Source organism: Phyllostomus hastatus, unplaced genomic scaffold (assembly GCF_019186645.2).
Source record: "Phyllostomus hastatus isolate PE091 unplaced genomic scaffold, TTU_PhHast_1.1 phas_scaffold_397, whole genome shotgun sequence".
Classification (NCBI taxonomy): Eukaryota; Metazoa; Chordata; class Mammalia; order Chiroptera; family Phyllostomidae; genus Phyllostomus; species Phyllostomus hastatus.
The window spans coordinates 6,421,725-6,435,084 of NW_025334029.1; the positions used below are offsets into that span (position 1 = coordinate 6,421,725).

Below are 13,360 nucleotides of genomic sequence, written 5' to 3' on the forward strand. Positions count from 1 at the left end.
GTAAGGTCTCTTTTGAGAAATCAGCTGACAGTCTGATGGCAACTCCTTGGTAGGTTACTGTCCCCTTATCTCTTGCTGCTTCTAGGATTCTCTCCTTCATTTTTACCTTGGCTAATGTCATTATGATGTGCCTTGGTGTGTTTCTTCTTGGGTCCAACTTCTTTGGGGCTCTCTGAGCTTCCTGGATTTTCTGGAAGTCAATTTCCTTTGCCAGAATGGGGAAGTTCTTCTTTATTATTTGTTCAAATATGTGTTCAATCTGTTGCTTTTCCTTTTCCCCTTCTGGTATCCCTATAATTCGGATGTTGGAATGTTTAAAGATGTCCTGGAGGTTTCTAAGCTTCTCCTCTTTTTTTGAATTCTTATTTATTCATTCTTCCCTGTTTGATTGTTTTTTTCTTCCTTCTGGTCCACTCTATTGTTGTGAGTCCCAGTTTCCTTCCCAGCACTATTGGTTCTCCGTGCATCTTCCTTCATCTCTTTTATGGTAACCTGCATTTTTTCATGTAATTTGCACCCAAAATCAACCAATTCTGTGAGTTTCCTGATCACCAGTGTTTTGAACTGTGCATCTGATAGATTGGCTATCTCTTGGTCGCTCAAAAGGATGAGCCCTGGGGCATTGATCTGTTTTTCTGTTTGAAACTTGTCTCTCTCTCTCTCTTTTTTTTGGGAGGGGGGTCTGGTTGCTCCAGTTACAGTGAGGGGCGGAGCCTTAGTTGTTCACCGGGGCTGGGCACCCCAGTCGCTAGATTGTGACATTGTATATGGGGGCAGGGGCAGAGGCGGGGGCGTGGTGGGGGTGGGAGGGAACTATGGTGGTAGCTTCTTTCTCCTAGGACCACAGTCCCTTCCCTGGGATCCTGGGCTGTGCGCTCTGTCTCAGTCCACAATCGCTGCCTCACTGGGTCCGCCAGCTGCTGCTCGTGTACACAGGATCGACCCGCTGCGATCTTGTGTGCCCTGAATGCCTTATGCTCTCCCTCCCGGTTGCCTTATGTGCCCACTACTCTCCGATCTCCGCACCGTGACCCATCCTGCAACCCGCGCCTGGCTGCTTGTCTCTGCCCCTCCTACCAGTCTGGATGAACGGGTCTACTTCAATTCCTTGGCTGTCCGACTTCCATTCAGATAAATTCTCTATCAGTTCTGGGTGTTATTCTGCCTCTAAATTGTTGTTGTTCTAATCTTGGTTGTGCATAGAGGTACGGTGCATCCACCTATGCCTCCATCTTGCCGGAAGTCCCTGCCTTTTTATTTCTTTAATGTTATGATTTGATGAGTCAACATTTTTAATTTCAATGAAGTCCAACTAATTATTTTTCTTCACTATTATTGCTTTCTTGTGCACTAAGGAATTTTTGCCTTCCAAAGGTTGCAAAGATATTGTCTTCTATTTAGTTCTAAGAGCATTATATTTTTAGCTTTTATATTTAAGACCATGATCAATCTGAAATTAATTCTCTGCAATGCCATCTCTGTCATAAATTAAATTTTCATATACATGAATCTACTTTTACTCTCTCTATGGTATTTTATTTATTTATTTTTCTTTTTACCTTGTGCCAGTAACACATTTCCTTAATTACTATAGTTTTTAAATAATTTTTGACATTTTGCAGGGCAAGTCCCCCTACTCTGTTCTTATGTAGGAGGATATTGGCTATTCTTGGCTCTTTATTATTCCATAAAAAATCTACAATGACTTTTTAAATTAATGTTTTATCTTGGAGATTCTCATCAATTTAGTTAGTGTAAATATAAACTCTAAACTCATATGAGGCCATGTTTGAGTGAAAATAATAAATTCTTAAGAAATCCTGCATTTTAGAGAACCTATGCCAAAACAGATATGCTTCCTTTTTCTCTCCATGCATTGATTACTGAATTTTTCTAGTGCTCTTTGGTATTGAGGGCATAACCCTTCCATTGTATTTGATTTATGGGACAAATTCTTGTATTTGTTTCTTATGGCTGCTGTTAACTAATTACCACAAATTTAGTGGTTTAAATTTAAATTTAGTGGTTAAGTGGTCTTACAGTTCTGGACATCAGAAGTCAGAAGTCACTTTTTCTGGGTTAAAGTTGAAGGGTCAACAGGGTTTCATTCCTTCTGGAGGGTCTGGAGGGATAATCTGTTGCTTTTTCCAGTTTCTAAGTCTTAACTACTTGGTTCATGAGCCCCCTCCTCCTCTTTCAAAGCCAACAGCATAGCATCTTCAAATCTCTCCTGTTTCCTTCATCTCATTGCCTTCTGCATGGTAGTCAAGCATCCCTCTGCCTCACTCTTATAAGAATACTTGTGATGGCATTTAGGGCCTATCTAGATAATCCAGGATAATTTCCCCATCTCAAGATCCTTAATTTAGTTCACATCTGTAGTCTGTTTTGCTACATAAGGTAACACTCACAAATTCCAGGGATTAGGACAGGGCTGTCTTTGTGGATCATTAATCATCCTACCACAGTCTTAATGATATCCCTTAATTTCACTCAGGCTCAAAGCTTTTCTTCTGTAACCTTAAAACTCAAACTCTTATTTACCAAAACTAGTAGTTCATCCACTCTTCTTTCTGCTACAGTAGTATCAGCTCATGTAATTAACACTCTGGTTTTCAGTTCCTTATACTATTTGGGTCCCTGAGTGTTTCCTCTAACTTTTTATGAGCTCATATATTTTAAAAAATGTTTTCTCAGTTTTAACTAGCTTTTCTAGGATTTCATAAAGAAAGATTTTTCTGGGTATCTAGTTTGTTATATTTTCAAAAATGGGCATCTTGAATCTACTCCGTATAGATTCTTCTGCCTCCACTTCACTCAAACTTTTCTTTTCAAAATCCTAACAACCAAGCATATCACTATACCCAACAGACAGCTTCTGTCTGCATCTTACCTAAACACACATTAGAATTCACCCCAGGTTATTATTCCCAGCTTCTTGGAACACTTGTCTTCTCTTGACTTTCATGATAATATATGCTTGTTTATTTTTCTTTTTCCCATTTTATAGGCTATTTTCTCTCTCTCTCAACTGCTATTTCTTCCTCTACATGACCTAAAATGCTGCTTATTTCTGAAATATCATTTACTATTTATCTGCACAATATTGCTTCAGAATATTTGTAGGAAATATTGGCTTTCTATGTGGGTATGCAAATTCAAGTATATGACTCATAGCCACCATGCCATGGAGGATAGTTAGTAAGCTAAAAGAGTTAATTGATATTTATCTCCTAAAAAACTTACACTCAAAAAAATAGACAGAAAATGTTTTATATGCTGTAAGTTTCCCAGGGAAAAGAACTATAGGTATACAAGTCTCTCCCTAGACATCAGTAATTTCACACTTAAGAAAATGTTTCCAATTGTGGATACTATTGAAAAACTCTTTAAACTCTGTGTAGGCTTTACTAAATACCAGATCATCTATACTTTCAAAAAAGCTAGAGAAGAAGCAACAAAGTTAGATGTGCATACAAAAATATGGGTTATAAAAATGCCCCAAATCCTCCTATCTGTTGTCAGCTTAGTTTCCCACCCTTTCCCTCCTTGAGCTCTGCCCACTAATTTTCTCTTTCTTTCTAAACTCTCCAATCTTCCCCAGCTCCTGGAGCAAACCTTACTGAGACAGAAGCATTTCAGTAACCTTACTACTCCAACACTCCTCTTATTCCTACTTTCTTGTTAAGAATTTAGTTGCATGAAATACCAGGATCCAATGATAATGATGCTGGGTTCAGGTGTTGCTCCCATCATTTCTAGTAGTGGTTCTTCTACCTTCCTCACACCTGCTCTGAGTGCCCATCATTAAAACTTTGGAAAGTTCTCCCCCTTATTCTCCATAAAACAACACTCACCAAAGACCGTGCGGGCAGGAACAGACTCTCTGTTGAGCCAGAAAGACACTTGTGACAGAATGACAGTCATGATACATGGCAAGTAGGTCTGGATCACAAAGTAGCCAATTTTTCGCTTGAGATGAAAGTGGGTTGTCATGACGACATATTCTCCTGGAGAGAGATTAACATTAGGTAGGATGTAGCCAAACAAATATTGTTGGATCAAGGTGGGCTCCAATTCAGTTCACAAAGCTCCTCAACCTTATATTCAAAACAAGACTTCTTGGCATCTCCCAAGTCCACAAAACCAGATCTCATGAAGTAGTGAGGGACTTTTTTGGTGAAAATATATACTAACAGTGTACCAACAGAATTTGTTCAGAGTGATTTTGATATAAAGTTATTCAAATAAATTGGCATCCTCATTTAAATAAATTTAATAAGAAATCATCTCTTCTACAGCATTTGCTATATTATTAGCAGTCTTCTAGAATTTTTACATCTTTAAAATATTTAATCTTGACAATAACCCTATAAGGTAGGTACTATTGTTATCCTCACTTTATGGGTTAATAAACTGAAGCAAAGAGAGACTGGGCAACTTCACAAGGTTACCCAGTTAGTAAGTAGTGGAGCCCAAATTCAAGGAAAAAATGTGTTGGCTCCACAGTTTATGCTTTCTAACCACTATTCAAATGGATTCAAATGGATTTATTTGGGTCACAACCAACAAGTTCTCATAGCAGAATATAGGCTGGCCTACATAAGCTCACTCCAAAATAAGAGTGAAAACTTACTAAGATTTTACTATGTGCCAAACAACTTTGAGTGTCCTTGAAGTATTTACTTTATAGCCTCCCAACAACCCTGTAAGGAAGGTACTAATTACCCCTTATTGTTAAATCTAGTAGTTAATCACTCTTTCTGGATTTGTCAGAAGCATTTTACACAGTTGAGCACTCCATCCTCCTGGAATGACTCTCTTCATTGAATTTCTAAACCATGATGTTCTTCTGGTTTCCCTTCTACTTCATTACCTCTCCAATCTTCATTGCTGGTTCTTTTAAATTTCTGAACACTTGAGTATGCCAGGACTCATTATTTTACTCTTTTCTGTCTCATTCACTGCATTTACCTTCTCAGTCTGTGTCTTTAAATAATACTTTAAACTCTGATAACTCCCCAATGTATATCTTTCAACTAAGCTTCCTACTTGTTATGGGTTGAATTATATTTCCTGGAAACAGTATGGCAAAGTCCTAACCTTGAATACCTCAGAATGTGACCTTCTTGAGAAATAGGGTTGTTGTAGATATAATTTGTTAAGATGAGGTCATATTAGAGTATGATGGGCTGTAACCTATTATGACTGATACTCTTATAAAGACAGACACACGCAAGGTGATGTGTGATGACATGTGATGACAGAGGCAGAGATTGGAGTGATAAATCACAAGGCATGGAATGCCAAATATTGCCAGCAACCTTCAGAAATTTAGGAGAAAGAGGTATAGAATAGATTCTCCTTCAGAACCTCCAAAAGGAACCAACCTTGCCAATACCTTTGTTTCAGAGTTCTAGCCTCCAAAAATGAGGGGGGGGGATACATTTCATTGTTTTAATCTACCTAGTTTGTTGTACTTTGATACACAGGCCTATGGTTCCCTACAAGACTCTAGACCTATGTATTCAATTACCTATCAGACTTCACCACTTGGGAATCTAATAGGTGTCTTGACCTATGATGTCCAAATCATAGCTTTTATTCTCCCACCTCCCACCCCGTCCAACTGGCTCCCCCAACAGATGTTTCCCCACCTCAGTAAATGGTAGACCCCAGGGGCACAAGCCAAAATAAAATTCTTCAAAAAGTTAGCATCATCATTAACTTCTGTTTCCTTCTCCTTCCCTTGTATATGCCTCCATGTGTGCACATGCACACAAACACAGGTAACCAATCAATTAGTAAACCCTGACAGTTCTCTTTTCAAATACTGTATATCCATAATTTGACCACTTCTTACCACCTCCACCAATTACCACTATGGTCTAAGACACTAGAGTACTGTAATAGCTTTCTAACTGGTTTTGTTTTTATTCTTGCTCTCTTTAATGCATTTTTTGCACATTAGCCAAAATGATCCTATTAACACATAAGTCAGATTTGGTCTCTCTTCTGTTCAACTTCCATCACTGAAAGAGTAAAAGCCAAATTCTTCTAAGTGGTTTCCAAAGATCCATGCAATCTGACTGCTCTCCTACAATTCTTATTAGAAGTTCTTATTTTTCACCTTTTCTCCTCCATCCACATTTGGTTTTGGCAGATCTTCCAAACGAAGCAATTTCTCACTTTCCTACCCCAACTTATTTCCTTGTACCTAAGTCAAGGAAGCACCATCTGGCTATCCAAAGCTCAACATACAATACATATTTTGTGTGTATTCACAATCTACCTTCTTTATGTGAACACAAAAATATAATTAGGCTTATTTTTAATTTAGCTAACGATTTTCAAACAAAATTATGGAATGTGTTCTTCATAATAACTTAGACATTTTTCTCTCTGCTTCTTTTTCAATCTTTTTATTTGTGTCTTTGTTTCCCATTGCCTCCAACTCTCTCCTTTTCTCTCTCCACTTCTTTCTTGTCTTTGTCCATTTTTATTCTTTTCTCCCCTTGTCTTTTCTTTTACTGTCTTTCTCTACTGAGGATTTATTTTAAATGACAGTAGGACTTTCATTAGCTTGGAAAATTTTCTCCCTTCCCCATCTTGGTCTCACACCTCTAAACGCATATCTATTGATCATATCTCATCATCTTAAATACTTAATATATAAAATATACAGTAAATATTATCCATGAATTAGTTATATTCTATAGATATGAAAGGACAAGCAAGTTAACTTTGCAAAAGTTCATCAAATTATCCATTTGTTTTATTTTTCTAATTTATTTTATTTTTAGAGAGGGGGGAAAGGAGGGAGAAAGAGAAGGAAACATTGATGTGCGGTTGCCTCTCGAGCACCCTTACTGGGGACCTGGCCTGCTACCCAGGCATGTGTCCTAACCAGGAGTCAAACTGGTGACCCTTTGGTTTGAGGCTGGTACTCAATCCACTGAGCCACACCAGCCAGGGCATTGTTTTAAATAACTAGATGCATTTTATTCTATCCTCACCTTTTATACCCTTTTTTTTCTTTCAATTTCTGTCATTCTGTCTCTTCCAAAGAAGTGAAGAAGATGACTGACATCAGAAAGATGGTGGAATAAGACCTCCCAGCTCTAGTACCCAATCATAAAAATATGCATTAGCAACTATCCACAGACAAGAATGCCATTTTGAACATCCTAGAACCAGGACATAAGGCAGAAGTGCCCTTTTGGAGCGTAAAGCAAAGCCACATTAGAATTAAAAGGGCAAGGGAAGTGGTTCACTTTGCTGCCTTCTTCCCTTCCTCAGACCAGGCTGTGTAAGCACCTAGGGGGATTGTAAGCTGGGTCTACAGTTTATCTAGTGGGAAAAGGAGAACGCATGACAGATATGGATGTCTAGCATTTGGGGGCATCCCTTTGCAGATCTACTTCTATCTTGCTTCACGGGGAACACTAGGGAAAGCAGCAATGATAAACCACTTGTGGCCAGCTAAGAACAAAGAAGAGAGGGGTGGAGGAACTTACAGCCATCAGTTCACAGATTTGTCGGTGGTACCAAGTCCCTGTCATCAATCTCTTCTGATCAGAGTCCAGCAGTCGGCCTTGCATAGTTAGAAACCCAACCTCTGACAGCAGCCTGCAGCTCTGGCAACCAGATAAGTACAAACAGAGGCCCCACCCAACAGCACAGCTCTGGCCAACAGCAAAACTCCAGCAGACACCTCGCCCAATGGTGGTGGGCCAATCAAATAGGTCACACTCCCTGGTGTCTTGATGTGGTCAAAGAGTGACCTCTTGTAGTTAAAACCTGTCAGATGTACAGCCTAATAGTGGTGGTATACTCACCCAGCAACCCATGGCATCCCTGGGAATCAAAATGGCGATAGGACTAAGCAAGGAAAATAAAACCCATGGACACAGACAACAGTATGGTGATTACCAGAGGGAAAATGGGGTTGAGATGGTAGAATCAGATAAAGGGGGCAAAAATGGTGATGGAAGGAGACTTGACTTGGGGTAGTGAACACACAACATAATATACAGACGATGTATTACAGAAGTGTACACCTGAAACCTGTATACATTTGATTAACTAATGTCACCCCAATAAAATCATTAAAAAAAAAAACTGTCCACATGACCCGCAGCTCCTCTGTCCACCGACAATATGATCCCTGGGGTCAAAACCAGCTGTTTGCAAACCCTCTTGGCGGTGACAACACCTGTCATTGACACTCCTATTCATCAACACAGTAATCCCTGGGGTCAAAACCAATCGGCCATGAAGACTGGGGGCATGGAAGACCCACCCCTGCCCACCCACAAGGGATTCCTGGATATCAAAATCCTCCAGCTGTACAGCATGGAGGTGACAAACCCTCTGTCCAACTGTATGGCAATCTCTGGGAATCAAAGTAGTTACATAGCCTGGAGATGGGGATGACCCCCACACCCATGCACAAGGTGATCCCTTAGTGTAAAAACCCCTGCCTATGCAGCAATGACTCCCATCTGCATGCACAGTGACCCTGCCTTCCAACAAGGTGATCCCTGGAGAACAAAACTCATCCATTCCCAGCCTGGGGAAAGTGGCACCGCCACCCACCAACACAATGACCCCTGGGAGTCAAACTCCACTGGTTATGTGGTGGCAGATAGGCAACCTGCCAATTGCAAACAAAGCAAATTCCCTTGGGAACAAAACATGTCAGACAAACTGCTGAAACTGCCACGTGCACAGCAACCCCTGGGAGTCAAACCCAGCCACATAGCCTGCGGGTGGAGGTGACCCTGCCCACCAACACAGTGATCCTTGGGAACCAAAACCCACTAGCCACATGGTCTGGAGTTGGCAGTGTCCCCACTTACCCACAGGGTGATCAATGGATTCCTGGGGAACATTGTAAGCTGGCTGCACAGCTTGGGGTGCCATCTCTGCTGTTGTTATAAATGGCAATCCCTGGGTCTCAAGCCTGCTAGCCATGAAGACTGGGAGTGGCAGTGAAGCCTTTCAGCAGACACAGCAACCCTACCCATCAACACAGTGGCGTCCTGGGAGTCAAAACTTGCTGTCTTTTCTGCCTTGAAGTGGCAATGCTACCCACCTACAGCAGACAAGGCAATTACCTGGGAACAAAGCATGCTGAGACACACAGCCTACGGTGGGAGTACACCAACCTGACAAGAAGGCAACCCTTGGGTATCAAAACCTACTAGCAAAGTGTGGGGGCGGTAACTCCACTGTCCTTCCACAAGATGGTCCCTAGGGATCAAAACCAGCAGGCCACTCAGCCTGGAAGGTGGTGACCACAAGGCAATCCCTGGGGAACAAATCTTGCTGTATGCATGGACTGGGGGCTGCAATATCCCCACTTCATTCACAGACAAGGCTATCCATGGGTGGTGATATCCTCCAACAAGGTGTCCCATGAGAGTTAAAACCCTTTGGCCATGTGGCTTGGGGGTGGCAGCATCCACTTCCATAGACAGGGTGACTCTTGGGGGTCAAAACCTGCAGGCAAAAGTACCCCCATCCACTAGAAAAGCCCATGGCCAGCCCGTTATGCTGCTTGAGGGTGCCCCACCAAAAAAAGTACAGCATGAGTGAGGTAGTCTATGGTCCAAAGCTGCTGGTGTGGTGAGAGTGCCCAATAGCTTAAAACAGCTAGTCCCCCCATACAACGAAGAACATACAAATGGCCAACAGACACATGAAAAGGTGCTCAATATCACTAACCATCAGGGAAATCCAAATCAAAAACTAGGATAAGATATCACCTAACACCCCCTAGTGGCCCTGCTGAACAATGGAGCATCATAGCCCACTGAATTGAGAAGAAATATGAGTGTCATGTAAGGTGATATAATCAGTAATTAACAGTTAATGGATTAAACACTTAAATGTAAGATCCAAAACCATGAAACTCCTAGTAAAAAATATAGGAAAGAATCTTCTTGACATTGGTCTTGAAAATGAAATTTTGGATACAACACAAAAAGCTCAAGCAAACAAAGCCAAAATGAACAAATGGGATTATATCAAACTAAAAAGCTTGTATGCAGCAAAGGAAACAATGCACAAAATGAAAAGGAAATCTGCAGAATTTGCAAACCATATGTCTGATATGAAATTATTATTGAAAATATATAAAAACCTACAACTCAATAGCAAAAAAAAAAAACTAAAATAATTCCATTCAAAATAGGCAAAAGACCTGAATAGACATTTTTCCAAAAAGAACACACAAATAGTCAACAGATACATAAAAAGGTACATCAACATCACTAATCATCAGGGAAATGCGAATCAAAGCCACAAGGGGATATGAACTCACATCTGCTAATGGCTATTATAAAAAAGACAAGAAATAACAAGAATGACAAGAGTAAAGGGAACCCTTGCCACTGTTACTGAGAATGTAAATTGGTTCAGCTATTATGGCAAATAGTATGGAGGTTCCTAAAAAAATTAAAAATAGAACTGCCATATACCACAACCTTTCATCCCTCTTCTGCGTATATGTCCAAAAGAAATAAAATCAGCATCTAGAAGAGATATATGTACCCCCAGGTTAATTTGTTCATTGCAGCATTATTCATAATAGCCAAAACATGTAAATCTATGTGGATGTCAACAGATGAATAGATCAAGAAAATGTGAATATATATATTCATATATATGTGTACATATATAAGTGTGCACACATACACACAAACACACATACAATGGAGTATTATTCAGCTGTGAAAAATAAGAAATCCTGCCATTTTTTTTTGACAACATGGATGAATCTGGAGGACATTATGCTAAGTGAAATAAGTCAGGCAGAGAAAGACAAATACTGCATATTATTATTATTATTATTATTATTTATTTTTTAATTTAAATTATTTTATTGTTGATCAATTACAGTTGTCTTTATTTTCTCCCCACCCCCGTATGCAAAATCTAAAAATGTTGCACTCAGGGGACTTCTGGCCAAGATGGAGGCATGGGTAGGCACACTGTGCCTCCTCAGACAACCAAAACAAGGACAACGATAATTTAAAAACAAAAAACAACCAGAAGTGACAGAAAATTGAACTGTACGGAAGTCCAACAACCAAGGAGTTAAAGAAGACACATTCATCCAGACTGGTAGAAGGGGTGGAGACGGGCAGCCAGGTGGAGAGGACTCGTGTCAAGGTGGTGGCTGGTGTACACAGCGACACAGCGGATTGTGGATTGGGGTGAGCAAGGCTGCAACTGGCCAGTAAGGCAGCAGCTGGTGGACCCGGTGAGGCGGCAGCTGGTGGACAGGGCAGTCCCACATTCATGTGCAGATAAATTGGGAGGAACAACTGGGGAAAAAGACAGACTGCTCAACCCAGGGTTCCAGCATGGGGAAATAAAGCCTCAAACTATTAATTGAAAACATCTGTGGGGGTTGTGGTGGCAGCAGGAGAAACTCCCAGACTGACAAAAGAGTTTGTTGGAGAGACCCATAGGGTCCTAGAATGTACACAAACTCACTCACCCAGGAATCAGCACAAGAAGGGCCCACTTTGCTTGTGGGTAGCAGGGGAAGTGACTGAAATCCGGCAGAGAGTGGAGCATGCACCATTGTTCCCTCTCAGACCCCTTCACCACATACAGCATCTCAATGCAGTGATGTGGGATACCCCACCCTGATGAATACCTAAGGCTCCACTCCTCACTACATAACAGGCATGTGGAGACAAAAAAAAGTGGCCCAAATTAAAGAACATATCAAAGATCCACAAAAAATACAACTAAGCGATGAAGACATAACCAACCTATCAGATGCACAGTTTTAAACACTGGTAATCAGGATGCTTACAGAATTGATTCAATTTGGTTGCAAATTAGATGAAAAAATGAAGACTATGCTAAGTGAAATAAAGGAAACTGTACAGGGAACCAATAGTGATGGGAAGGAAACTGGGACTCAAATCAATGGTGTGGACCAGAAAGAAGAAAGAAACATCCAACCAGAAAAGAATGAAGAAACAAGAATTAAAAAAAAAATGAGGAGAGGCTTTGGAACGTCCAGGACATCTTTAAACATCCCAACATCCAAATTATAGGGGTACCAGAAGGAGAAGAGGAAGAGCAACAAATTAAAAACTTATTTGAACAATGAAGGAGAACTTCCCCAATCTGGCAAAGGAAATATACTTCCAGAAAGTCCAGAAAGCTCAGAGAGTCCCAAAGAAGTTGGAGTTAAGGAGGAACACACCAAGGCACATCATAATTACATTAGCCAAGATTAAAAATAAGGAGAGAATCTTAGAAGCAGCAGTAGAAAAGAGACAGTTACCTACAAAGGAGTTTCCAGCTAATTTCCGGCAGCTAATTTCTCAAAAGAGAACTTGCAGGCAAGATGGGGCTGGAAAGAAGAATTCCAAGTCATGAAAAGTAAGGACCTACATCCAAGATTGCTCTATCCAGTAAAGCTTTCATTTAGAATGGAAGGGCAGATAAAGTGCTTCTCAGATAAGGTCAAATTAAAGGAGTTCATCATCACCAAGCTCTTATTATATGAAATGTTAAAGGGATTTATCTAAGAAAAAGAACATAAAAATATGAACAGTAAAATTACAGCAAACTCACAATTATTAACAACCACACCTAAAACAAAAACAAAGGCAAACTAAGCAAACAACTAGAACAGGAACAGACCCAAAGAAATGGAGATCACATGGAAGGTTATCAACAGGGGAGAGGGAGGGAGGGGGAATAGGTACAGAAAATAAGTAGCATAGATGATAGGTGTAAAATAGACAGAAGGAGGGTAAGTATAGTATAGGAAATGTAGAAGCCAAAGAACTCATATGTAGGACCCATGGACATGAACTAAAGGGGGCGAATGTGGGTGGGAGGGGGTGTGCAGGCAGAAAGGAGTGAAAGGGAAACATGGGACAACTGTAATAGCATAATCAATAAAATATATTTTTAAAAACAGGAAAGGAAAATTAAAAGGTTGCATTCATACAAAGAGTAGAATAGTGATTTCCAGGAGCTAAGAGGAAAGTAGGGAGATGTTGACCAAAAAGTACAAACTTTCAGTTTTAAGATCAATAAATATTAGGAATCTAATGTACAGCACAGTGACTAAGGTTAATAATACTTTATTATATACTAAAAATTTTCTGAGAGTAGAACTTAAGTGTGCTCATCACACATACACATAAAAGATAGTTGTGAGATGATGGATGCTGGATTGTTGTGAATTTATATTTATATTTATATTTATATTCACACTGTCAACCTTAAATGTATACAACTTTATTTTTCACTTATACCTTAATAAAGTTGGAGGTGGGACAGAGACAAAAAGAATTCTCCTTAGTGATAACAACATCTC

The 13,360-nt window shown here is 40.1% G+C and overlaps 1 protein-coding gene across 4 annotated transcripts in view; it reads right to left on the reverse strand.

The window, feature by feature from the left end:
• Nucleotides 1–13,360, reverse strand: part of GABRA3 (gamma-aminobutyric acid type A receptor subunit alpha3) — a 354,529-nt gene that overhangs the window by 53,673 nt on the left and 287,496 nt on the right. For all 4 annotated transcript variants that reach the window (XM_045820553.1, XM_045820551.1, XM_045820552.1 and 1 more), the window contains one exon: nt 3,858–4,010. In XM_045820553.1, the coding sequence (XP_045676509.1) occupies nt 3,858–4,010 (153 nt within the window). The remainder of the gene's footprint in view (nt 1–3,857; nt 4,011–13,360) is intronic.